The 26,630-nt window shown below is 36.8% G+C and overlaps 2 protein-coding genes and 1 non-coding gene across 4 annotated transcripts; all 3 read right to left on the bottom strand.

The window, feature by feature from the left end:
• Nucleotides 1–275: 275 nt before the first annotated feature.
• LOC117423398 (importin subunit alpha-3-like) lies at nucleotides 276–26,342 on the bottom strand. 2 transcript variants are annotated; one of them, XM_058990340.1, is made up of 17 exons: nucleotides 26,242–26,342; nucleotides 14,018–14,062; nucleotides 13,475–13,564; nucleotides 13,302–13,331; nucleotides 13,142–13,194; nucleotides 12,718–12,813; nucleotides 12,248–12,333; nucleotides 11,404–11,490; nucleotides 11,097–11,266; nucleotides 10,973–11,017; nucleotides 8,939–9,070; nucleotides 5,765–5,893; nucleotides 5,059–5,163; nucleotides 4,789–4,860; nucleotides 4,403–4,565; nucleotides 3,996–4,090; nucleotides 276–2,208 (listed from the first exon to the last, which is right to left on the bottom strand). In XM_058990340.1, exons 2-17 carry the CDS (start codon nucleotides 14,057–14,059, stop codon nucleotides 2,110–2,112), a joined length of 1,494 nt encoding a protein of 497 aa, XP_058846323.1. In that variant the 5' UTR covers nucleotides 14,060–14,062; nucleotides 26,242–26,342; the 3' UTR covers nucleotides 276–2,109. The 2 variants fall into 2 exon arrangements, with proteins under 2 accessions (XP_058846323.1, XP_033894979.1); XM_034039088.3 differs by lacking the exon at nucleotides 26,242–26,342 and adding an exon at nucleotides 16,330–16,589.
• On the bottom strand, nucleotides 5,275–5,587 carry LOC117423801 (small Cajal body-specific RNA 7). Its single transcript, XR_004547834.1, has one exon. It is a non-coding gene; the product is annotated as a small Cajal body-specific RNA 7 (non-coding RNA).
• arl14 (ADP-ribosylation factor-like 14) lies at nucleotides 19,743–20,980 on the bottom strand. Its single transcript, XM_058990341.1, has one exon. It carries the CDS (start codon nucleotides 20,928–20,930, stop codon nucleotides 20,361–20,363), a length of 570 nt encoding a protein of 189 aa, XP_058846324.1. The 5' UTR covers nucleotides 20,931–20,980; the 3' UTR covers nucleotides 19,743–20,360.
• Nucleotides 26,343–26,630: the final 288 nt, after the last annotated feature.

Below are 26,630 nucleotides of genomic sequence, written 5' to 3'. Positions count from 1 at the left end.
CGGATCAATTCCGTTTATACAGCCCTAGCAAAAGGAACTCGTCACATATAGGGTAGTTTGGTATACAAACCACAAATCTGCAACTGGAATGCAGCAATTGCCCAAATACAATGGGTCAGACATGTCTGAGTGCCAATGCCCATGTTAGTCACACCCAATCCAGAAATTTGATTTATTTGTAGATTGCTCCAACAAGATCACATATCCCAATATTTATTACGGAACCTCAGGATTTATTAACCTTTACTTGTTTAGAAATGATCAGACCGCACATATGGGTTTCAATCTTTATTTTTCTCAGACAACATAGCCTGTAGCCTAGTATTATGATAACAGGTTTATCTCTTGCTTTAATTTTTGAAACCACATCTTTGCTGGCAAGGAATGCTGCAAAAAAAATAAGAGTTCAACAAAAGGTTATGACCACGAAATGTAATCCATTCTAGTTTTCTGAAGTTACTTTACACAAATTGGCACAAGTTAACCTCTGATGAACTTAAATACAGCAAACTTGTTCATGCATCATCGCTTGTGCTCAAGGGGGAAGGCACAACATTTCCTACAATGAGCCACCTTAAAGAGAACAGGCTTGACTTCACCTTTAGTCACTTAATTTAGTATAAGGATACCTAAAAAACAGAGGCAAATATTTCCAATTGCTAAAAAAGACCAGAGAAAAAAATTACACTTGCATGTTTGTGTGCAAGTCTTAAATACAAAACTCCCCTAAAGTGGCTCAAGATAGATTGTTCATGGCTGTCTATCTAAACAAAATAAAATAAAATAAAAACAAAAATATTATGCATTTTGTAAAAAGTGTTGAAACAATTGATTTATAACATCTACACAGTCCTTTTCAAATCAGTCCTTATTTAGCAGTACATGTGCAAATTGTTTAGAAATGTCCATATCTTAAATTTAGAAATTAAGTCAGAATTTTTTTGTAACATTTAAACAGCACAGTATTCTAAAAGATTAATTACACCGTATAGACAGTCTACCAAAACTTTTCTAAAATAAACTATGCTGTAGTTTAGTATATGCAAAGGTTACTCTTCATGTCACAAGTAAAATGCCCAGTTTATTACTACCGGTATCTTTTAATGTTGAAGCATATTGTTATGGCAAATCTTCACTGCCAAGCAGTTACTTTGGCTTCGAGGAAAACTCTACCCTTATTCATGCAGGAAGCTAATTTACACAAATAAGTTAAGTGATTTTTAATAGGTGATGATATGGAAAGATTCACAGCATCAAACCAATATGTGGTACAAATACACAGGGGAGCCTTCCTATAGTTTTCTGTTTTATACAAGCATCTAAAATAAAAGCTGTAAAGAAAAAAAAAAAAAGTCTTAAAAATAAAAAAAAAAACACACTGGATGCAAGAGTCAAACAAATCTGTTGAATGTATATCATACAATGCACTGCTGCCCAACCAGTCAATTTTTTTTGTCCAGTGTAAATTTATATATAACATAAAATGAATGTTTTTCTGTTTATTTTTATTTTTTTACCTTCTGGGATTTATTAAATGTGCCCCTCACAGGCGAATCAAGTTTTGCATGCGTTCACATACAACATCACACCCATACTCTCGTACACACGCTACACTCCTGGACTTGTGAGCCTGCTTCGCGAACGAAGAGCCCTGGCTCCAGAGCATTGAGTCCAGACATTCATACATAGATCCATTCACACAGTGCTTCATAGCAAGGCCTTGGTTCTGGCTCTCTGGACTGACAAAAGTTGACCAAATTTCCAGCTTTTTTGACTACAAGTCCACAAGCTATGATATGGTACTTTTGTCCAATTTTCGAATTTATTTCTTTTTTTCAGATCCTTCTTTGCCGTTGACTTTCAATAACTTGCAGTTTCTTGAAACATCCTCAAAGCATTCAGTGTAGATTTTGCAACATTTTGCCACTCACTCTCACTCGCACCCACTCGCCAACACAACTTCATTTGGGCTTTTCTCAGACGCCAAATGAAATCCACACATTTTCTCTCCGTTTTAATGCAGCAGTGGTTCCCATGAGCCAAGCACAATGGATCAAATTTCATTTTACAGGGCTGCATCATGTAGTCAACTCCGCTTCGGGTAACTTTCTAGAACTGGAACCCTTCTGTTGGTACGTTAGCCGATGAGTTGAAACCGAAGGTTCCACCCTGGATTGCCTCTGGAACCAAGCTGGGATCTTCATCAATCTGAAAAAGAAAAAACAGAAATTGCAGGGACTACAAATGGTTGGGAGGGGAGGGAGCGAGCGAGGGAGTTAGAGACAAGTTCAATAATAAAACACATCAAGATATCAAAACAGTGTTGTATAACAATTCTTTACAGGATGGAGAAAATTGAAACCAACAATACTCTTAAGCATTTTATCAATTTATATTGCTACTGAACTCCCCAGTGTGTGTGTGTGTGAGATTTTAATATCTCTATCTCTATCTCAAATAGGCACAGGTACCCATCAGGTTTTAAATTACCCGACCAGGGTCACCTTTTGCTACCCAGGTATTGATCATTAAATTTGATTTTTAAAGAATGTAGAAAATATAACAATCCAGTTGTAAGTGTGGGTCTCTGGCCAGGGTAATAAAGACAATGTTAAAACAAGCTTTGCAGTAAGCCTTTTCTTAACTGACAGGATATCAAGGTTTTACAGAAAACAATAACACACAGCGGCAAAGTACACCTCAATAATAACAACTGCGGCAACTATTCTTCTCAGGAACTGAATTGTAAAGAAAACATAACATCCTGTTGGGTTTATGTCAGTGAGAACTCTGATCCATTAACCCTTAGCAGTCCATTTATTCAGTGCATCTCTGGCGCGTCAGGTCCAATTTATTTTTACACGTGCAGTTTATTTTGGACGCGCTGTTTAAAAGTATTCCCCCCCCCCCACCCCCACAGTAAAACAGGTTTTAAAGGCACTGCATATCAACAGGACACTCAGCACTGCATCTCCAGCCCCGCTCCACCCCTTGTTTGCTGTATTATTCACATACCTCTACATAATAGTGCATACCAATAAATCATCTCCTGATCACTCGTTTTATCACCAAACTCCTCAATAATGCAATCCAAGTCATTATTTTATTACTATAACATCTACAAAAAACTCTGCAAATGTCTGTGATATTCTTTGAATGCTGGATGCAGAAGCAGCTATCTTGTGTATCTATGTGGTGTCGGGGCTATCTGTATTCATGAGATACGCCCCTTTTTTTTCGATTTCTCTCGGCTCCTATCAGTCTCACTCGGCCATTGAATGGTTGTTTTCTCGGCTTTTTCCTGGAGAAAAAGTGACTAGAGACCTGTTTTTTTCGTCTTTTTGATGATGTCGGACAGGGTCCGACATTGGACCGGAAAGGGAAAATTGCAATGTCGGACCAGGTCCGACATAGGACCGCACAGGGTTAACAATAATAAACCATGTGACTTCCAATACGGGTTTATGTCAGTGAGAACTCTGTGACCCATTAATAATAATAATAATAATAATAATAATAATAATACTAATACAACGATGTGACTTCCAATACGGAATGCTTTATCTACAATTATTTTGCAGATATACCTTCTTACCAAAAATATCAAATAAGTAGCCTTTATTTAAAAATAAATTATTGTGACCTGTGTAACCCAGAAAGACTGAATCGTGAGAAAACAACATTACTCATACACTTAAGTAACACTGACCTTTTTGTTTTGGGTTAAATATTTGTGGAGCACATTAAGTGCTAGTATTGTCTCTCACAATGCATATTTAAATACTACATAGTACACATGTATGTGTACTATATAGTACTTACATTTGTATCATGCATTTTACATTAATATATATATATTTTTCTGATTATTGCCCAAAAGACCTGAGAAAGCAGGTATTTCCTTGCGTGTACCCGGTTCCGGATTTTCTACCCGTGCCGACCTCAAATATATATATTTTTTGCCTTTTGGAGCCTATTGACAGTACTATACTTACATCATCAGATGAGAAGAACTGATCAATAATTTCATATGCCAGTTTATAGATGTCCTCATTTTCATGATTTTGCAACTGTTCAATCTTCTCCAAACCTGGGATAAAAGAATATATATTTAATCATTTAAACTTTGTGTACATATATTTGTTTTATTTAATAAAACAAAAAATTTTTTTTATATATATATATATATATATATATATATATATATATATATATATATATAAATTGGATCAAAGTTACTCAAATGAAAAAGTAACCCAGCATTTTTATTACATACAGAAGTCACCAGCCTGGGAATTAGAAATCTTACATTTTCCATTATAAATGAAATCAGCAAGTTCAAAAAATTGAATTCAGTAATCCATGAATAAACTTGCTGCACAAAACTAAATAAGCTAAATACCTCCACATTCTTCAATCAGGTTAGCAATTGCCTCTGCCTCCTCATCTGCCATTTTCAAAATATTGCTGAGCCCATCCAAGACCACTTGTACGACCTGTGCATCCTTCACTATAAGCAGGTTGCAAAACGGTGGAATAACATTCTGCTGGATAAGGTACGCCACCTAGTGGAAACAAATTAAAATGTTAATCTAAAAATCTTAGAACTGTTGTACATGCCAGAATTTGTACTAGTTTCCTGTATCGCATTAGATGCACTCATTTAAATTAAATTTGGGCAAGTACCCTAATGAAATTCTAAATCTCTTCAGTACTATACATGACAGGCCAAATGGAATCAAACTACTGTAGTTAAAAACATTAAAAAAGGTGCATATTTGTATTTACCTGATCCTTTCTTCCACTGATAGTAAGGTTACTTATAGCCCACGCAGCTTCCTTCTGAGTACCAAAATCACCCTTGAATAAGAAAATATGAAGATATCTTACTGTTAGATGCAATGCTACTAAAAATGAAAGTTAATGAGCAGAATGAATGCATGTTGACCAAAAACAAAGACCTGGTGAAGCAACACTAACAAAATGTATAAACTATTTCGCTTCCATGGTACACTGCTTTTCAGTTCAACTATGTTTAAACCATAATAAAAACCTTACCTTGTCCAAAAGATGTATGATCATTGGAACGAGGTTAGCATCAATGACAGCTTGAACTTGCTGCTGATTTCCTGCAGTGATGTTTGACAAGAACCATACCGCCTCCTGCAGGATTGATGAGGATAGTATGCATTTACAATATATTGTACTTAAAATCTGGGCAATAGCTGCATGTTTCTAAACTACCTTGATGATAAATAGGTACTTTTAAGCATGTTGGATCAGATTGCAGGAACATTGCAAAAATGCAGTTGTTAGAGATTGCAGGAGCTGCTGCGAGGCTCCAATCATCAGCCAAAAAGTGAAAGCACCTAGATTCCACGACTGGCCTCAGATGCACTCCAAAATCAGCAGAGATACTCAATCTTCAGTGCCCCCCTTTTTCCCCCAGCCTATCTGAATCACACATACACTCACTCATTCACCTGTCCCATCCCACCAGAACACTATTCTTAATGTTTATTACAGCAAGTAGTATTTTACACATGAACACAAAAATCAAATACAAAATTTATAAATGCTTCATCCACAACACACATGCTGGCACCAAACTGATCTCTATTTTATCACTTCCAACTATTAATATATTTGTATTAAAAAAAAAAGTTTAATGTGAATGAACAGTATTTAAAACAAAATGTAATGTTTGAGAACAGTTATCAATTAATCTAGGCCAATCTGTAGAGTTCACTTTCTTGCTGCTTACCTTATTGATCTTCTCTTTAAGATGTGTGAGAAGAGCTGGGAAGTGGGAGAGAGCATCACAGTTAAGAACCACCTGTGTCTGCTCATCTGTACCAGTCACGATATTCCCCACCGCTCTGAGAGCTGCTGTCTGAAACAAAAACAAACAAAAAGTGTTAAGCTTCCTTAAGATGTTTCGCGGTGGGATATCGCCACTTATTCGTTGGTTACAACAAGGTGTGGCGATAGCCCACAAGGACACACACCCAGTCAGGCTATATTGCATAATTATCCAATGCAAAGAGAGTTACGTTTCGTTTCATACTTCTCTAAAGATAAGATATCTAGCAGGGGCTGGCATGCATGAACAAGCTAGGATTGTTAACTTAAGAGTGACAAATAGTGAAGCAAAGCTAAGGACCAGGTAAAGAACATGTTGCTTTTTTGTTTTGTTTGGTAGCTTTAACTACCAAACAAAACAAGGGCTGCCTGGCCACAAAACTTTCTCCAACAAGTAATCCATTCCTGCCAGGGGTTTCGCTGTCGCTCGTCACTCTCGTAATTTGCGAATGTTTTTTTGAAAGTGACGACAAAAAAAAAAAGTGCAATCGTCACTAGTGACGATCGTTTCTGTTTGTACTATAAAAAAAAAAATCCCTTTTGTTAAAGTCACACACAACGTCTCTTTCTTCAAAAGAAGGGATCGCTAAACCATAGAGTCACTGCTGCTGATCAGATCAGCGTCTCGGCCTCATCGATTCATTGACTCTGCAACGTTCTCATCCCGTGGTAGATGATGTAAATGCAGTCAGCCATTCAGCGCCTCAGTTTCATATTGCGCAAATATAACCTTGTATCCCTGTTACACCCGACCATTACTTCTGGAAGAATAAGTAATCAGCTTCTGCAGTGACTGTTGAAATATAGGTTATTATAGTTGTATTTAAAAATACTGTGTGCAGAAGATTTGTGAAACGAAAACGCATCATTAACTAAGAAAAAAAATAGCCTACGGTAACGTTATAAAATATGTGAAATGTGTCTTTTCTATGACCAAAAATGCTAAAATTCAGGGCCAAAATTATTCCGTATGTGTTAAGCACCAACTGTCTCTTGACCATTTCGCCAGTAGGCCTATAACGAGCATGATAAAATTATATATATACAGTGTATGTGATTTTATACAGCACTGTATATAATACATCTTGCATTGAGAAAACACCACTGGAATCAGAATAAAGGAAATTATTATGTAATACAGTTCACGTGCAGCATGGTTTTGGTAAGTAGCATTTTCAAAACCATATCATTATGTGCAGTATTAAAATAAGTTAAAAACATAGCAAATCCACAAAACCAACGGAATACATAGTGTATATTTGACATTTTATTTGTAGTATTCTGTGTAACATGGGCCATCGCTTAATCTGAAGCAGATATACGCGTTTATCATATTATCAACAACACCAACGTGTGTTGTAAAAATAAAGCAATAATTGCTTTGAAAACTGTCCAAAATATTTACTTGGGGGCTAAGAATGAAAAATGTCAAGATAAAAATGCCATTTTTTATATGGAAATTGTCAAAATAAAAGGGGAAGCTGGAAGAATTTACCAGTCAGGACAATGGCATTTAAATACTACTACTATTAAACTGTATCTGTTGGTAATGTGGTTTCTTCTAGCAGTTTTCAAACTGGGGTATACGTACCCCTGGGGGTACTCGAGAAAAATTCTGAAATGGCAGACAACGCATTTTATTTAGTACCACTTGCCAATCTATTGCAAACTTTTGTCATGTAATCGACGTTTAATCGCTAACACCAGACTGATGTGCTGTGACAGAGCGTTCAGTGCACACATGGCTAACTTACATATTAAATATGTACATTTTAAATAAGCCCTGTTGTTTAAATGTAATATAAACAGTTGGGCGGTTACTGCGGTCTGTCTGGGATACAAAAAAAAAGACATTTTAAAAAACTAAACGCCTAGTCTTTAACTCATTTTATTTCCTGTGTGCATTCATGCCTGCAAGTCGATATTTATTTGTTTCAATGACCCTATTAAAGTTTATTGTAACTTAAGTATTATTGGTTCATTTCAAAATACAGAATGTATGGCCAGTCAGTAACTGCTGTATTGTCATGCGGTCTAGTTTGACATGCCGTTATGTCTGGTGTGAGAGTAGTAAAAGTTTTTAGCTTTCAATTCAGTGAAAAAATATGGATTGTTTGCTCAATACTAGTACATTACTAGCAAAGGGCGATCAAGACGAAATACTGTCAAAGATTAAAAACACCAAAATGTCTTGCGACTGAAGCTCTCTCGGTAAGGTAAGCGTTTTATTATTCTTTTTTAATTAGCATCAGTACTGTACGTTTTAGTCTCCAATAACTTAAAAATGCCAGTAATATGTTTTCGTATTGAGGTCAGCTGTAGAGATGCGTGGATAGTGAACTTTTCTTTGCGTTCTTTTCTATAACTATCATCAATATAAATACATGATTGCGGTAAACTTGTGCGCGCGAATTAAAAAACAAAACTGTTAGCCAATACTGTAAAATGTCGCAGAAGAAAATCCACTCGTTTTTTCAGCAAGAGTGAAATAGAACAAACAGAACAACAAGTTGTAGAAGATGAAGACTTGGATTCGGAACACCAGAAAAAAAAGAACAAAGCTCACATGCGTCAGATAATAGAAAAAGAAAACAAGCAGCAAAGTTTCAGCCTCATTGCAAAACTCTGTTTCCATGGTTTGTATATAATATTCTAACACTTTTTTTTCTTTTTATTGTAAAAAGACATACATGGTATAAGTAATTCATAATGCATTCTGTGTCTGTGTAGCTTTTCAGGGCAAATAAATCTGGTTCTTGAGTTTTAATGTTCTAAAACTTTACATCTGTAAATTACCAATTTATTTAAACTGTAGAGCATTATTAAAATGGTTTAATTAAATAATTGTTTTGGTCAATACAGTGATTTAAGGTATAAAATAAAAACAGGACTCATAACACCCTTGAAAACTTGAGCTGTGCGCCAGTAGTGACTACTGAATATCTGGAGTGTCTAATGTTTTTAGAAAGTATTAGTCACTAGTGACTACAAAAATCTAGAACCCAGGGGAAACCCTGATTCCTGCATTTCCTCTTGTGAATGAATTGGTTAAAACAGGAATCTAATTAGTACATACCTGGACTTTGACTTCTTGATGGCTGAGGAGAGGCACCAAATGTGGCACTATTCCTGAATCTATAACCATCTGAATCTGTTCATTGCCAGCATCCGTCAGGTAGGACAAAGCCCAGACTGTGTCCACCAAAATCTAAAAGAAAAAGAAATAACTTGTAAGATTACCCTGTACTTCTAGCATATGAACCAATTTACTGCATTGCCAGGAGCTGCAAAACTCTACTACTACTATAAAATAAGGCCAACCAACATGATTTCCCCAAATCTTTACATAAAATACTTTTCTATATATATACAATTTTACTGCATGTGCTTAACAGCATGGTTTTCTGTAGGGGTGGGAATTTCAAGTAATTTAGTGCTGTAGTACTCAAACCTAATGCCAATAGGGGGCAGCAGTGTGGAGTAGTGGTTAGGGCTCTGGAATCCCCAGTGGGGGACACTGCTGTTGTACCCTTGAGCAAGGTACTTTACCTAGATTGCTCCAGTAAAAACCCAACTGTATAAATGGGTAATTGTATGTAAAAATAATGTGATATCTGTATAATGTGAAATAATGTATAATGTGATATCTCGTAACAATTGTAAGTCGCCCTGGATAAGGGCGCCTGCTAAGAAATAAATAATAAATAATAATAATAAAATAATATTATTCTACATATGCGCCACAAAAAATGACCACGTTAACACAAGAACCACTGTGGTTATACTCATACCTAAACCCGGCGCTGGCAGTCATTGACGGTACATTTTAAACATCGATATTAAAATGAAAGACAAACTATCTGACACAACTCAATAGTTTTACTCAAGCACATCAAACATCTGCACAGCTGAAACGGCTTATTTAAATGAAAAATTAAACATAAAAAGGGTTTATTTTCTAACTTACCACATAAAGCACTAATTCAAAAAATGAAATATAATAAAATAAGCATTTTAAAAAGAAATTAGTGTGTAAGCAGGTATCTGTACATACAAAACTGAAGTAGTTTTTAATTTAAAACGAAAGTAACATGTTAGCTCTTGTGTGTGTCACTCTGTGCAGCACAGAATCCAGGTTGAGCTGCTGCAGCCTGCAGCTTTGCAGTTTTCTGATCAAAATGTTTCTGCTGAAGCACTGTGGCTAGCTCTATCTGTCTATCTATCTCCATATAAAAGAATATTGTAGGTTATATTCAAAATAAAAACATGTATTAGTCAGTCAAAATTACATCTGTTGCTAGGTGGGCTTATAACCTCCTTATTTTCGTGATCCTGCCTTTCAAACGCCGTTAGGGTATTTATTTAGGAAAAGTCATAAACGGACATTCACATAACTTTCAGACACAGAGTAATTTAAAATCTGAAAACCTCAACCCGTCTAAATGACTTCCGTGGCTTGTGTCAAGGTGGTATATGTGAATAAAATTTTGTAACGACCCCTGGTCTTGAAGTTCAAAGCAGGAGATGGGATTCAGGCGCTAACAAAACTACTTAATTAAACAGGGTCCGTGTTTTGGTCAGGCCACACCACAAAAGCATTAAATCCTTCCTCCTGTCTCTATCCTAAAAACTTGCTCACTTTCTTGTTCGCTGTATTCCACACACACAGGCTTTGGCTCTATCAGTCCCCTCACACAGAGAAGAGAGCGGACCACTACTCTCATGGTGGGGGGGGGGGGGGGGACGACAGCAAGGGCGTCTCGATGACCCAACATCGAGACGCCCCAACAGCGGCTCACACACCCCCACATTACCGAAACTAGTGGTATGGTCCCACCCGAGAACAATACAGATAATGTGAATGCGCAGGACCAGATGAAACAAAAGTCTGCCAACCCGAACTGCCCGGGTCACTACAATATATTGAACTTGCAATCATGAAGAGATTATTTAATTTTTTTCGAGTACTTGAGTAATGAATGAGTGCTCAAGTAATTATAATTATTTTGAGTACTCTAACCCACCCCTAGTTTTCTGCCTCTCCATTTCAAATTGGCCTCAAGTCTATACACTCAAACTGGCTAAAAAGCAAGACAATTCTATTACTTACATTTACATCTGTGTGGTGAATCAGGACGCATAGTGCTGGAAGAATCTGCAAGAGAAATAAATAGATTACATAAAAAAGCGGGATTTAAATACATTTAAAAGTCTAAAACCAGCCAATTCTTTACCTCCTGAATGGTTTCCATTGGTGGCGGAGGATCCTTGTGACGGCACAGATTAACCATTACCCAAGTCACATTTCGTAGGAAAGTGATGGGGATAGATGGGCTGATGAATGAAAGTAGTGGTTTCACTACTCCAAGGCCGATGACATAATCTCTGCACTGAGGTCCATCACCTTGAAAGGGAGGGAGGAAAATGAGCAAATATTCCAAGAGACATACAAGATAGTTCAAGCTCAATTTTAGCAAATACTACTATTCAGTCCATGCAGAACTAAGTTACAAGGATATTATAGGGAGAAATAACACACACCAATGATGTTTCCCAGGGCCCACACTGCCTGTTCACAAACATTTTGATGAGGGGAATGCAGTAATCTTAAGAAGAGTGGAACAGCATCTAGAAGAAAAGTAATGAGTACAATGCTTTAGGATCAGTATGTTGTAAGAAATACATTCTGAAAAATCTGGCATGACATGGAAGTGTGTGGAAATGGTATAAACGTTGACTAAGTAAATGTATTTATTTTATACCATTGCTGAACGTTCCTAAAAAGCTTGTGGAGTAGTCATCCGAGTACTGATTTGTCCATTTTAAATCAGATCTGTACAGTTGTCAACCCTTACATTGAACACTACAGCACATTTGTAAAGTTTTAAAAATGTATACTTGCATTTTAAAGCTGTATTATAGGTTATTATAATTGCATGGTGTCTCAACATATAACTGCTGTTATGTGGCACAGTTTGAGTGGTCCGAACCGCTCAGCTTCACAGATCTCTTACCTACACTGAACAAGATGACACCTGGTATTCATTTATAATACAGATGGGGACATTAAATGAAAATGTTGATTACACTGGATAAGTCATCAATATCAGACTACAGTCAAGCTCAAGACTCTTGATGACTATTAGAATCACCACAAAACACTTGGGCATGCCATTAGTCTGGTATCAATGACTTATCAGTGTATAAGTACCACTTTCATAGAATGGCCCCAATGCAGTATACCTGAAAACAAACACGCAGCTCAAAATCAACATAAAATACAACATTTAATACTATGACCAATCAAGCACGTAAATAATGTTACTATCCAATGAAAACAGGCCTACCAACCCCAAATGGTACCTTAAGATACAGATATACATACTCGACTGAACTACTGCTTGCGTCTGTTCAGAGGTTCCGGAGGCAATGTTTGTCAAAGCCCAGGCTGCTTCAAATTGTAATGAAGGGCTGTAAAAACAAGGAATCATGTTCAGTTTAAGGATAATGAATTGTACAGTTAATCTGAAAAACATAAGCTTTTGTTTCTGTACTTTCAGTTATGTAGTGCTTCAATGAGGAAGTTTCTAACAAATACATTTCCCTACTAAATATGGTTAATGATTATGCTATTACATAACCAAATATTCTGTATTAGAGAGAGAGAGAAGGAAAAAAAATCCAGAAGATTTTAGGAGCACCTTTGCAAAGTCCTAAAAAATTCTACTTTACAATAAATATTGATCCTCAGGATACTACAGTAAAATGATTGTAGATGCATTTCAACCTGAAATACCATCAGCTGATTCCCGGCAGTTTTAAAAAAATAATAATTGTCATATTGAACACACTTACTTATCATCTCTGTCCAGACAATGAACCAAAATAGGCAAAATGCCAGATTTGATCAAATCATCAATTGGAGGATTACGGTCACTTGATAACAGCTTTCTGCAAAATGAAACAAAAGGACACAAAACCAAGTTACCTAAACTTAAAATAAATATAAAAAAACCAAGGTACAACAAGGACATACAAAATTCAAATTACAGTTTGGGGTATATTGTGTATGTAAAACTATTGAATTTTCTGTGCATCTACAATTTCAGAGTCCATCAGACACAAATGTCAGTTTTAAATGAAGCATTACAAGGCTCAATCACAATTTACACCTTTATTCTTTAGAGAGTGAAGTATTCAATGTAGCAAAGGATGTACAAGTAGCTGTTACTTCCTCAATGTTAAAAAAAACCCTCCATCTATTGTAATATATGCTCACCTTGCAGCCTGCACCGCACTTAACTGAACACCCTGGTTGTCACTGGTAGCATTCTAGAGCGAAAGCAAATATTAAAATCAAGTTAAGACTCCTGCCTGCATTAAATAGTATATTCATAATAAAAATCAGATTAGACAAACAATTCAGAAAACAAACTTACTTGTACTATTGCTTCTAATGAAGTATTTTGCTGAAACACAAAAGAAAGCAAATTAACTTATATCGAAACACTGGTATTTAAAGCATCAGATTGTTACCTTTCTAAAGAACAGAAAACAATTCTTATTTGACTTACAAGACAAACTAGGCTCTCTTTTAAAAAACATCTCTTACCACTCTGAAATCACCATCAACATCAGAGTCTTCGCAAATATCTTCATTCGGGACATTTCTTCTTTTTAATAGATGTTCATCTCTTTTGTTCTGTAAAACACAATTGAAAACATTTTCAGATTCAGAAACTTTATATTTTGCCATTTCCATTATCCAACAGACATTTTCTAGTAACTTGGCCTATGCGTCAAACATAATACATTTCAGTATCCACTGGACTACATACAGTAAGACATTACTCAACTATCCACATATAGCTTTAAACAGCACAAACAAAATCTAGTTTAACCCTAGTCATCCTGAAAATAAACATTTCTACAAAAGAAATGAGGGGGAAAACTGGTTGCAATCTAGAATCTGTATACAGACAGTGATTAGTATTACAAAAGTGCAAATTGTATTAATCTTTCATACATTTAGAGTGTATAAAGCATATTACATGTTTCTGGAGACACTGCATCAATGCTAGTAGGGATTCATGTTCTCCCACACTACAGAGAACAGGAAAGTAAAATATCTAAAACATAACTCGGTGATCCTTACCTTTCGAAGTTCCACGACAACTTCATTCCGCTGTCTTCTCATAGTCTTAAAACCAAAAGAAAAGGACACCATGAACCCTTTTGAACATTGACATATAAGCTGTCCATGTCAAGTTTCTCTGTAAAATGAAAGTTAGTCTAAACTGCATAAATCAGAATAAATGCCACTCATGGTACAAAATGAGTCTGGTAAACATTGGATCACTGGTATTAGCAGATTGCTGGAAATATTATAAATACCTTAATTAGTTGTGAAATATACTAGATGTAGTGGAAAGTTTGTTCAGGAAAATATCTAAAGAACTAACTAGTCTAGATTTATTTCAATCTAGACTACATAGTTACTGAACAGATACCAAGAGTAAAAAAAATAGATGCCACACAAGGGAAATGCTTTCGAATAAAATAAGTAAAGGTGTCTTGTTCTACACATGAACGATCTTGGAAAAATCAGACAAATTAACACCACCTGATAATCATTCTAAATAATAACCACAAAAGCTACCGGGTGCAGAGATGGGTGAGGAGTCAGTCAAATGGCCATCACAAAGCAAACCGGCATCAGTTTACCTAGCCTGGTCTGGTGGAAGGAAAATGTAAACAGGTTATACCTTTGTAGCTCTATGTCCAATATTACTTCCATACCACATCTGTACACAACTCACAGCAAGAGTGCAGCTCAAAGACAACTCGAAAGAAAGCAATGACGCATTCAGTGACTAATGTAAGAGGAAGGGAATGCCAGTTAGAAAGCTTTCATATGCTTGTGGAATTTAAACCAAGCCCTTTTCATGTATACAGCCAGGGCCTTCCACACTTTGTATTCACTCCATTACAAAAGTGTATTTCTAAAATAATCTATTAACTGCTGATCCAACCTGATAACTTCTAAAAACCTACAAATCAAGGAATATGGTTGGTTTGCTTACTTTTAAAACTGGGATCTGACTGTGACACAGGCACATCAACCTTAAGTCCCATTGTCAGAAGACAATTCAAGTATCTTGAACATCTCAATAATAAGAACCTGCAGTGCTTTAGTACCTACCAAGCACTGGGTTCATTGTGTTCTTTACAAGTAATCTAATCATTGGTTTTTGCTAAAACAATGGAAAGGTTTTTAGATGTATCATTTGAACAAGATTACAAAGTAAATCCTACAACACTCTCGATTATATATTACGTAGTCCAGAAGACAAGGGTCTTAAAACCTTTGTTATTCCTCAAAAAACAAACAGTCTTCGCAAGGAGTTACAAAAAGGCGGCCTACAAAACATAATGATGGGACCCTTATTTGATATTGATAAACTGGTGAGGAAAGTGTTGAGTTTTATTCATTTGTTATTCATCTTTTTTTTTTTTATGTTCACTTTATGGAATGCTGAACTGCTGAACAGACAAATAAAGAAACATGTATACAGTGTATCAAAAGTGTAAATAACATTGTTTATAATATATATATATATATATATATATATATATATATATATATATATATATATATATATATATATAAATCACACACACACACAGAGGTTCAAGTATTGTGTGCTGTTACTATACTGAACGCCTGCTGGTGTAGCACAGAACCCCTTTTAATTGCATTGTGCGGCTGTGGTACGGTACATGGGCCCTGGAGCATAAATATTCACTCCCATCCCCAACACAAAAAAACGTGTTGAGTCTTCTCGGTAGTGCGTAGATGAATGCAGCAATTGCATTTCATACCCCTTGTAATAATATTGATGGAAGTGGCCCAATTGCATAAATACAAAATTCTACCTGCCATGTTATTTTAATGCTTTAAAAAACATCACCCAACTGAAAAGATGACTATTAAACTGGTACTTTTAAAAAGAGTACTGCCACTTACTGCTATTTGTTTGTGTTGATATTATAAAACTCTTTATTTACGACTGGCTTCCATTTTGATATACAGTTAAAATACGTAATCGGCAAGGGGGGTTTTTCCCCCGTATTTAGCGGGAATTAAATACTTTACTGGTGACCAATCTGCCAGCACTAATCGTTGTACAACGGCATTTCCCATCTTAGTTCTTATCTGGCTATCAAACAAGGCAACATGGTTTAAAACTTAACAGAAAATGAAAGATCGCAGTCCTGTCTGTAACTTATTACATCAAATAACTGTATATTATATCTTTTACGATTACTCAATCCGAGTTAGGCCCGTTCACTCACAAGGAGCCAGGGCCTGGCTTGGGATGGGTGCAAACTTCTAGATCCTGAAATTACTAAAGACGTCACAGCGGAACCTGAAACAACAAAACAACGAGAAAGCCCAAATATTACCTCCAGATCGCGGCCCTTATTCTTGAAATTCTTCAGCCGCTGATTGTCCAGTTTCTCGTTGTCAGCCATGTTTCAATATATATATATAAGATATTTTATTTAATTATTTATTTATTTATATATATATATATATATATATTGTAAAGAATCTCTCGTTTTTTTTTTTTTTTTTAATCTTCTGTTAGCCGACTCTTTTTTGCTGGTTTGCTCGCAGAGAACCCTGGGAATGCCGGTAGAGGCCCAGCCTCACTCTGGTGGGGAAGGAAGGGAGGGAAGCAGTTCTTTTCTCTGATTGGTCGTCAATTACCATAAATTTGGTCATCCTGGCACTAGGGTGTGCTGTATCCACTTCATAGCCTTTATTCATAAAACACCTGAAGGCAAAGGAGCACAGTTGCCAAGTCCGCTTGTAATAAACTTGGGCTTGTTTTATTGAGAGTCGGTTTAATATTTTGGCGCGAGTTTATTTTGTAACACTTAAAAATGGTTGTAGCAGTGGTTTTGGTGATTGTCGAGTTAATGTATATGTACGTCATTAGAACACCATATGGAATTTGTATAAACACCCCCCACTCCCTTCCCCTCTGAAATCGGTTGGGATTGTTTTGAAAGGCAGTGGCACTGCCAGTGCCGCTTTTTTTTTTTTCTCGTGAGATCTGGTAACACTGCAAAGGAGTGCCAAACATCTTTGGGAGTGTTCTACCAAGTACTATTGATTCTACTTCATGAATATTCTCATTTCAAGGCAGTGTCCATAATGAACTGGTGAAACTTCAATATTCTGTTGTTTAATAAGCCTTGTCGTTATTTTGGTCAAAAGCCCTTGAAACAATGCCTGTATTGTCAAATTAATTTATGGAACGAAACAGTAACTTGAACACTTTTCTAAAACAACATGCTTTCATGCCAAACCCAGTCACGCTGTTTTAGGCGGGGAACAGTCTTCAGGTAATCATAAAATTAACAATGGAAGGTGTATGCTATTTTTTTTACAACAGCACATACTGTAAAGTAATACCTGCTTATAGATACACAGGTTGTAACAGAAAGTAGCCTGGTTATGCATGTGGTAAGGTAGCGTTGCGGTCAATGTTGGCCAGCAGATTATTATTATTTATTTCTTAATTGTTACAATTATTTTTACATACAATTACATTATTTTTATTATTAATTGTTTATTTAGGAGACGCCTTTAGCCAAGGCGACTTACAGAGACTAGGGTGTGTGAACTATGCATCAGCTGCAGAGTCACTTACAACTACGTCTGACCCGAAAGACGGAGCACAAGGCGGTTAAGTGACTTGCTCAGGGTCACACAATGAGTCAGTGGCTGAGGTGGGATTTGAACCGGGGACCTCCTGGTTACAAGCCCTTTTCTTTAACCACTGGACCACACAGCCTCCTGATTGCAACAGATTGAAAGCAATTTAAACTGAGATACTTCAATTCCCACGCTATACTGTAACAAATGTCTATTCAATTATATAATTACAATGCTAAATTAAGAACCTTCCTTTAAATGCTAATGGTTTTGTTGCCACTTTGGGGATGACTTTTCAGTTCATAACCAGAAGAAAATTGATTACATACAGTATGTCTTTTAGCAAAAAGCTTCAAAGCCACAGGGAAGCATTTTAACCTTTCGACAAAGAAAAAAACAAAAATCCCCTTTTCTTTAACCACTGAACCACACAGCCGCCTTATTATTTTTACATACAATTACCCATTTATACAGTTGGGTTTTTACTGGAGCAATCTAGGTAAAGTACCTTGCTCAAGGGTACAGCAGCAATGTCCCCCACCAGGGATTGAACCCACGACCCTCTGATCAAGTCCAGAGCCCTAACCACTACTCTACACTGCTGCCCATATATATATTAGATGCGGAAGACGGCAGTTCAGGACGGCTGCGCTCTTTAAATAAGAAATACAATGCAAATAATAAACCGACACCCAGATAGCGCTGTCACAGTGCAGCTTCACAGAGCGTAACCCCGCTACTCCCAGTCCTTTACCTAAACTAACCAGGGAGGGAGCTGGCTGCTCGCAGCCAGTCTTTGTATGGTCACATGACAAAGAAGTTGACGACCTTGCAGTATATCAACAGCAGTAAGTACACGATAGTATGTAGTACTGGTCGGTAAACTCAGTTTCTGCCTGTTTTAAACCCGACTCTTATCCCGAACGATTGTTTCCATCATAGAATGAAACACTTTTCTGCTGTTTTCCGACAGGTGGAATGGGTGCAATTTACATAAGGGTGGCGGAATAACTATTCAGTATTTAAATGAGAAACCTATATGTTAATGACACAAATGATAGTTTTAGGTCATTTCTCGATTTCAGTCAATGGACAGGTGGGATTGTAAATTAGTAAAGGTGGAGAAAAACAAAACAGACGTGGGCGTGTTTCAGGTGATATGGAGAAACAAGAGATTATATATTTAATAGAACAGAATAATAAAGCAAGTACGCCAGGACAGAGAGAAAACAAGCAGTTATATTATAGAGAGCTCATTTTAATGTAGCCTAATTGTTTAAATGTATGTTCTAAATTAGGGTAATTAAACTGTGTTTCATGCACCCGGTTATGGCAGATACTTCAAGCCAAAATGAAAAACAAATAAATAAATACATAAATAAATAAATATATAGACATTTGTTTATTTATTGGTTTATATTCATTCTTCATAGCGTTGGAATTGGGGGTTTGCGACTGTTCTCATCCCTCCTGGCCATATTTGATTTTTGCTCTGAACACAAAAAACAGCCGGACAGTTAAAACACCGTCACAAAAGCCCTCGCCGATGGTCGGAAAAGCTTTGATATTCAGGACCACTGTGATCTAATCAAGGCTTTTATCATTGTTTTCTAAACTTGTCTTTACCTCTCTGACTGGCTATTCAAATCATGTCTAACTCATCGCCCTTAATATACAGAGGTTACATCATGAATGTTCATGAAGCACTGAGGTATCCCTGATGGAAATTCCTTCAATGACCAGCACTGGTGTATGCTGGTTAGAGCTATGGGGTTTGCTGGGTAAGGAACTGGTTAATATGGCCCAATCAAAAAATACGTCCATTTAAAAAAAAAAAACACATTACTGTAAAGTTCTAAAGTCAACTATTTGTTGTCTACACTTCTAAATTAATCTGTTTGTCTGGGATTATATATATATATATATATATATATATATATATATATATATATATATATATATATATATATATATATATATTTGCTGGGTGCTCAGCAAAGGCCAATGACTATTTATTACTGTTACAAAGTAAGACAAACACATGAGGTTCAATGAGAAAAGCCTCAGACTAATGATGATAACTACCAGTATGCATTTACCATGATCCATTACTCTCTCAACAACTGTTAGTATATTCTATATTAGGGTTCACATTACACTATTTTCCTATGTCCTGCTTCATATGGTGTCAGTATACACATTTTTAACAACAGAGAATTCAATTTAAAAAAGTTATTAAAAAATAATACAGTAATCTATTTTTAATATTCATTGTTATTGAGAGCTAAAACAAGAGCATAACAAGTTTTTGTTTTTAATAAATAAAATAGAGCAACATTGCAGGGGAAAAAAACAGTTCATTGCAAGTACATTTTTGTGAATAGGCTATACTTTCTTTTTTTTTTTTAAACTGTGCCACTTATACAAATAGCACACCCAATATTGAATATAATTATAAATATGGCAATTCCTATAATATTTAACTGTAAAATATATTCCGTTACAAGCATCACAGTAAAACAACGAGGTAGCACTATGATCAGTGTTTTGTACTTTTTTGTTCTAGAGATTATTTTCTTCTTCTGACAGATCTGTAGGCCATACTTCACTCTACATTTCCACTCTCAGATTTGGGATGTATTAAGACATCATAAGCTTTATTGATTTAAGTTCCCTACACAGTCTTGTTTCAGTTCAAGATTCCAATCAGTTACTGGAGTTTTTTATTTGTACATCTCCATACTGTACGTGTCTGTAGATTTACTGTCTCTTACAAAGCAATTACAGATTCTTTTTTTGACTGCATGCATGACTTGACAAACAACGCTAATCTTCTTAACCCTTCTTCGAGACCAACTCCAGTTTTAGCACAACAGGGCTGCACATACCAGTCTCGGTCACAAAACAGCTTCTTTAGATGGAACTTCTTTGTGATTTCTGTAGCGCTCAAGGCACCTGGAAGATCCTGCTTGTTGGCCAACAGGACGACTGGAACTTTCTTCAGGTGATCATTTTTAAGGATATGATTAAGTTCCTTCTTGGATTCCTCTAGTCGCGCTGTATCGGCGCTGTCCACCACAAACACCAATCCCTCGGTGTTCTCATAGTAATGTTTCCAATATGTCCTCATTTCCTGCTGCCCTCCAACATCCCACAATGTCAGAGTAAACTTCTCGTCCGTTTCAATCATTTCCACGTTAAATCCAATTGTCGGAACTGTAGCAACAGATTCTTTAAATTTCAGCATGTAGAGAAAGGTGGATTTACCTGCCGCATCGAGGCCCATCATCAAAATACGTGCATGTTTGATTTTCTTTTCTTTAGAACTTAGCAGCCCCATATTAACTAACTGTTCAATACCCTGCACTTTGGGTTTAACACAATAGTCAGACCTTGATTTTTGTAACCTTAACTGTGCAACGCCCAGTGTTGCTAACAAACAACACTATGTGTCAGCCTTATCTCCAATAAGATATGCGTATAGGTAGGTACCTGTAGTTGCACAACTAGGGTGAGATGGATTTCTACAATAAAAAGGATAGCATGAGAGATCAAAGTACAGCAAGTCTATCGTTGTGCCAGCTCTGGGGAGATCAAATTAATTGCTGTCTTTTATTCTGAAACAACCTTCTCTTCATAAAATACCTAAAATATAAAAATGATAAACCTGCTTCTTCCTGGCATTACTTCCTGTAATGTAGTCCACATGCTAAATCTCCTAAGAAAAAAAAAATGTCCTAAAGAATTGATAAAGGTTTACAAAAGTATTTGGACAGTTTAAAAAAATGAGAAAAGCCACAAAGAAAGTGGTTTCTATAATTTCTAATTGTTCTATTGAAAGATATAAATAAAAGTAGAGATTCAGCTTTATAATAAAACAACAAAGTATTGCATAACATGCATACAATGAAAAATAACTAATAATAAAAAAATAAAAAACAATAAAAAAAAAAAACAATAAAAAAAAATTAATAATTTCATACTTTGACAAAATTATTTGGGCACCCTTTCATTCGTATTTTGTGTGCCCACCCTTTGCTTTATTTACAGCTTGCAGTCTTTTTTTGTATTTTGAAACCAGGTCCTGGCATCTTTCCAGAGATATTTCTGCCCAGTCCTCAACACATACAGCTTTGAGTTCTGCAATCGACTTTGGTTTCCTTCATGTCAGTCCACAACATCTTGATGGGATTCAGGTTTGGGGACTGAGATGGCCAGTCCATAACTGAAATCTTCCTTTTTTATTTGAAATTCCTTTGTAGACTTTGCAGAATGCTTAGGGTCATTATCCTGCTGGAATACAAACTTCCATCCAATATGCCTTCTAGCACTGGGTAACAAATGAGAGTGTAAAATGTCTTGATATTTTGCAGCATTTATTGATCCTTCTGCAATACAAAAGTCACCAGTGCCTGGGGAAGACAAATAAGCCCATACCATCACACAACCTCCACCATGTTTAACACTGGGCATGATTAACTTCTTAAACTTTGCATCTTGGTTTTCATCCATGGACATTCATCTTGTTAAGGTATTGTTGAATTGTTCACTAGTGAATTTCTTGACCATCTTCTGTCAATTCTTATGTCAAATCTTTTGCAGTAATCTGAGGATTTTGACAGGCTCGACAATTCTTCTTCCAGATTTTGCAGACCTGGAGCTAGTTGCAGTAGTGCCTGTTCTCCTGTGTTTGTCAATAATAGCCCACACAGTGCTTTTCGGTAGAGTGAGTATTTCTGCTATTTTTCTGGTAGTTTCTCCTTTTCCGTTTAGTTGTATCACTGCCATTTTGAGATCGTTGCTGTACTCTTGTTTTAACCATTTTTGTTGCTTTTTTGAAATCTAATTATTGTCTAAATAAAACCCTGCATATCCTGATTATGTTACGAAGGTGAAAGTTATCATCTTATAAAGCCTGGAGACTATTAATCTAAACTGCAAAGCAATATACGTCACTAACTCTTTTCACTTTGGATGACGTCATACTGGTAAGGCTGGTGCTGCTAATACTGGGACTGGTAAGACTGGTGTTGCCAATGCTGGGACTGGTAAGACTGTTGCTGCTACTGCTGGGACTGGTAAGGCTAGTGCTGCCACAGCTAGGACTGGTAAGATTGATGCAGACCTGTCAACTCTCCCGTGTTCACCGGGAGCTTCCCGTATTTTGGACCCTTTCCCGGAAAAATTCGTCAAGTTTAACTTGGAATGAGGTACGAAAAGATTCATTTTGCAGTAAAGTGGAGTTGAGGCGCCATCTTGTGGCTTTATTTGGAATATCAGGAAATACTAGATAAGAGCACATTGCACTATGATCTGACTAAACCATTGGTACAATATCAGCAGCATGTGAGATCAGGCTGCGCATGGATCTCCTCAGTCAGACGAAAGGCACCCTCTGGCACCCAGACTCCAACTGTGGGTCTGGCCCCTGAACGGGACCGTCTGTCAGCCTTAGAGCTCTCAGACGCAGTAGTCAGTACACTGCAGAACGCTAGGGCTTCTCCCACAAGAGCGTTGTATTTTCAAAATTGGTGCATGGCCAGAGCCCATGTTCCCTTGTATTGCCTTATAGCTGTTAATTTACAGTTTCTGCAAGATCTGCTAGAGGCGGATATGAGATTGAATTCCCTCTGCCCGGTCCGGGCATTGAAAGGTTATGTGGATAGGACGAGAGCGCTGTGTCAGTCTGACCAGCTCTTTGTCTGTCATGGTGAAAGGACCTGAGGTCAAGCCCTCTCTAAGCAGCGACTGTCCCATTGGATTGTGGACACGGTTTCGACTGCGTGTACTAAGCCAGCCTACCCCCACCTGGGAGGGTGGCCTCTCACTCTACCAGAGGTGTGGCTACGTCATGGGCCATCTTCAGAGGTGCCTCGTTGACTGATATTTGTACTGCGGCTAGCTGGGCTACTCCGCATACATTTACCTGGTTCTACTGACTTAATGTCGTAGATCCCTCTATGCCTTCAATAGGCACTAGGGTCCTTGAGGTTGCACGCTCACACCACCAACACTAGAAGGCGGTAGCGAGCTGTCCCTCATATGCTGTCCGCTCAGTCTCCCTCGCGACGGCTTCAGTATACTTTCCCAAAAGTATTGTTTTGGCGGTCATCTTTGAATTGAAAGGGAACGATGGGTTACAGATGTAACCCTGGTTCCCTGAAAGAGAAGATGACCGCCAACCTTGCAAAGTCACATCACTCGCATTCACGGGTTCAATGCAAAAGAGACTGAAGACTCCGTGCAGTGACTGTTTATTACCTCGGGAGGCGGGACCAAGGACATCACTTCACAGAGGGGCCTATCAGCAGCTTTGATATAAAATGCTCAGTAAATACCTGACAAGCAGGCATATCCCCAAAGTATTGTTTTGGCGTTCATCTTCTCTTTCAGGGAACCAGGGTTACATTCGTAACCAATCATTCTGTTGAGTGTATGGAGAAACCCCTATCTATTCCATTACTATCCCCTATACCATCCCTAAAAAAATGATTCTGAATATTCAAAGCCCTCAACTCTCCCCCTACCTCTAATCTCACTTTCCTATATCTAGCACATTCAACCAGCAGGTGTTCCAAAGTTTCTATAACCCCACATCTCATACATAACCCATTCTTATGCACTCTAATTCTATATAAATGTTCATTTAAAGTTGAATGTCCTATAAACAGCCTTATTAGGTTAACTTACTCCTGTATATTCCCTCCATACCATCCTTCCCGCAAACTGACCTTACTTTGTGATTTATATCATTTACGCCCTTTTTTCCCTATTTCACATATTCTGCCTTTCATCCACTATAAGTTTTTCTATTATTTTATAATATTTCCTTAACCCATAATGAACATCCATACCCACATTCACTTTCTTCACTGCCATTTTTGCTAACCCATCTGCCCTTTCATTCCCCTCTATTTCTATATGTGCTGGAATCCACACAAAAAAACACATACAATCCTAAATACACACATTAGATATGTTACTTCCTGTACAAAATCCCTTCTATCACCTTTACCTTCATTCTTAATTGCCTGTAGCCCTGGTAACGAATCTGAAAAAATACTGCCCTCTCTACCTTAACCTCTATAATCCATTGTAATGCCAAAATAATCCCTATTAGTTCAGCCGTCATGATAGACACGTTATCTAATATGTACACAATGTCCTGCTTCAATTTCTGGAATGTAATAAGCTGCTCCAACCCTACCATTATCTGTATTTTTAGACTTATCTGTAAAAATCTTACAGTAATTTTCACCATACACAGTTTACCCATTTCCCTGCCAGTTCACAAAAAAACCCTCTTTCCACCCTTTCTTTAACTTTTAGGAACCAAAAAACAAATGAACTTACATAGCACAAATACATAAATAAACTTCAGATGAAAATGGAAAGTGCAGAGCCTGGGATAAAACAAGCAGAGCCAGGGAACACCCTCCATTCCCCCAGTCAAATCAAACCCGTATTAAACCACCCAATTTTTTTTTTTTTTTTTTTTAAACCAAGTCAAGGTGGGAAGATATGAACTAAATATTGAATGTGCAGGTACAATGTAAGACATTGTTTCAAGAGCTATAATAATAATAATAATAATAATAATAATAATAATAATAATAATAATACTACATTTCATGTCTCTTGCAGCACCTGTTGTACAAGGATTTATGTTGAATCAAAGAAAGGCAAACTACCATGAATATTAACCAGTTTGTTTTATTTTTAATTCTCGTATTCACAGTATGTTTCTGGTGGGGTTATATTGTGAAGCAAAACAAGGAGGCGTCAATAGAAGAGGTTCGGTCGACCCCAAACTAACACGGCTGTGCCTACACCTGGTTTCAACAAGGATGCCCTGCAGAAGATTTTCAAGGAGGACCTTAAATGGCTGCAGTTATGTGAACGTGAACCAAAGCACATTCCAAATGCAGGAATGATGCGCCTTTTGTGGTCATTTTCGTTGCATCCCGTCCAAGTGAAGTTGACACTAAATTAAAATAATGAAAATATCTATCTATCTATATCTATCTGTCTATCTATCTATCTACATAGACAGGATTTGGGTAGAAAATGTGGGGGGCCAAGACACAGGTTAGAAAAGTGACTTTAAATCCTTTTACCCAGTGCTAATTGTTTGCATTTTTTGTGGTTGGTACAAACAAAATTGTCAACTGGCATCTTCTTCAGCTGAAGTTTATTTCAGTGTTAGTTTACATTTGAGTGTTTGAAATAAATGACTTTAATAACAATATTTAATAGTTTACTTTGCTTGTCTGTGTACTTGGTAATGAACCTAGCCCTCGACAGGTAAGCTCCCTGCTTCAGCTCTCACCTGCCATCTGCCACCACAGGTATCAATCAGGAGATTAAGTTGTACAATTTTATAAGGAACCTGAAATCGGTAACTTTTTAGGACACAATTTTTAAAAAAGGTCTAATTAAGCACATTATTAGTTCAATTCAGGGTTTGATTAAGTAATTGAGAACTCAGTTGGAATGAAAAGCAGAAGACAGCGGGGCCCCAGGACAGGATTGAGAAACCCTGTTCTAATGTGTGGATTGTCTTGATTCTGGCTATGACTCTCACATGTATTACAAAACATTAGTACATAACATCCTCTTCTAATCAAAATGATCAACATATATTCACTTACCACTTAATCAGATGTATACTGCCACCATTACTCTTTATGAACTGATCAGCCTCGATATCTGGTGCAAGGAAGTCTCCACCAAAGGAACTCTTCTCGCTATTACTGAAGTGAAAATAGAGTGACCTGAATTAAAAATACATAGACATAAAAAGAGTTATAATACATCAATTAAAACAGAAGAATGAAAACTGAAGCACCTTACCATTAGAAAGAAAGCAGCATCAGTACTGTGTTAAGGACACTTTTATTACATTGCTCCTTTTATCAATTACAAATGTATACATGCTTCTAATATTTCAAAGATAAAAGTACAGGGAGGTGTCTTATTATTATAATTTAATTTGTAGGAATACAGTTTCTTATTCCCATCCGAATGTGCTGCATGCATA

The sequence above is a fragment of the Acipenser ruthenus genome, chromosome 17 (assembly GCF_902713425.1).
Source record: "Acipenser ruthenus chromosome 17, fAciRut3.2 maternal haplotype, whole genome shotgun sequence".
Lineage (NCBI taxonomy): Eukaryota > Metazoa > Chordata > Actinopteri > Acipenseriformes > Acipenseridae > Acipenser > Acipenser ruthenus.
Note: the sequence above shows the minus strand (reverse complement) of the source record. Positions and strands in the feature narration are given on the sequence as shown.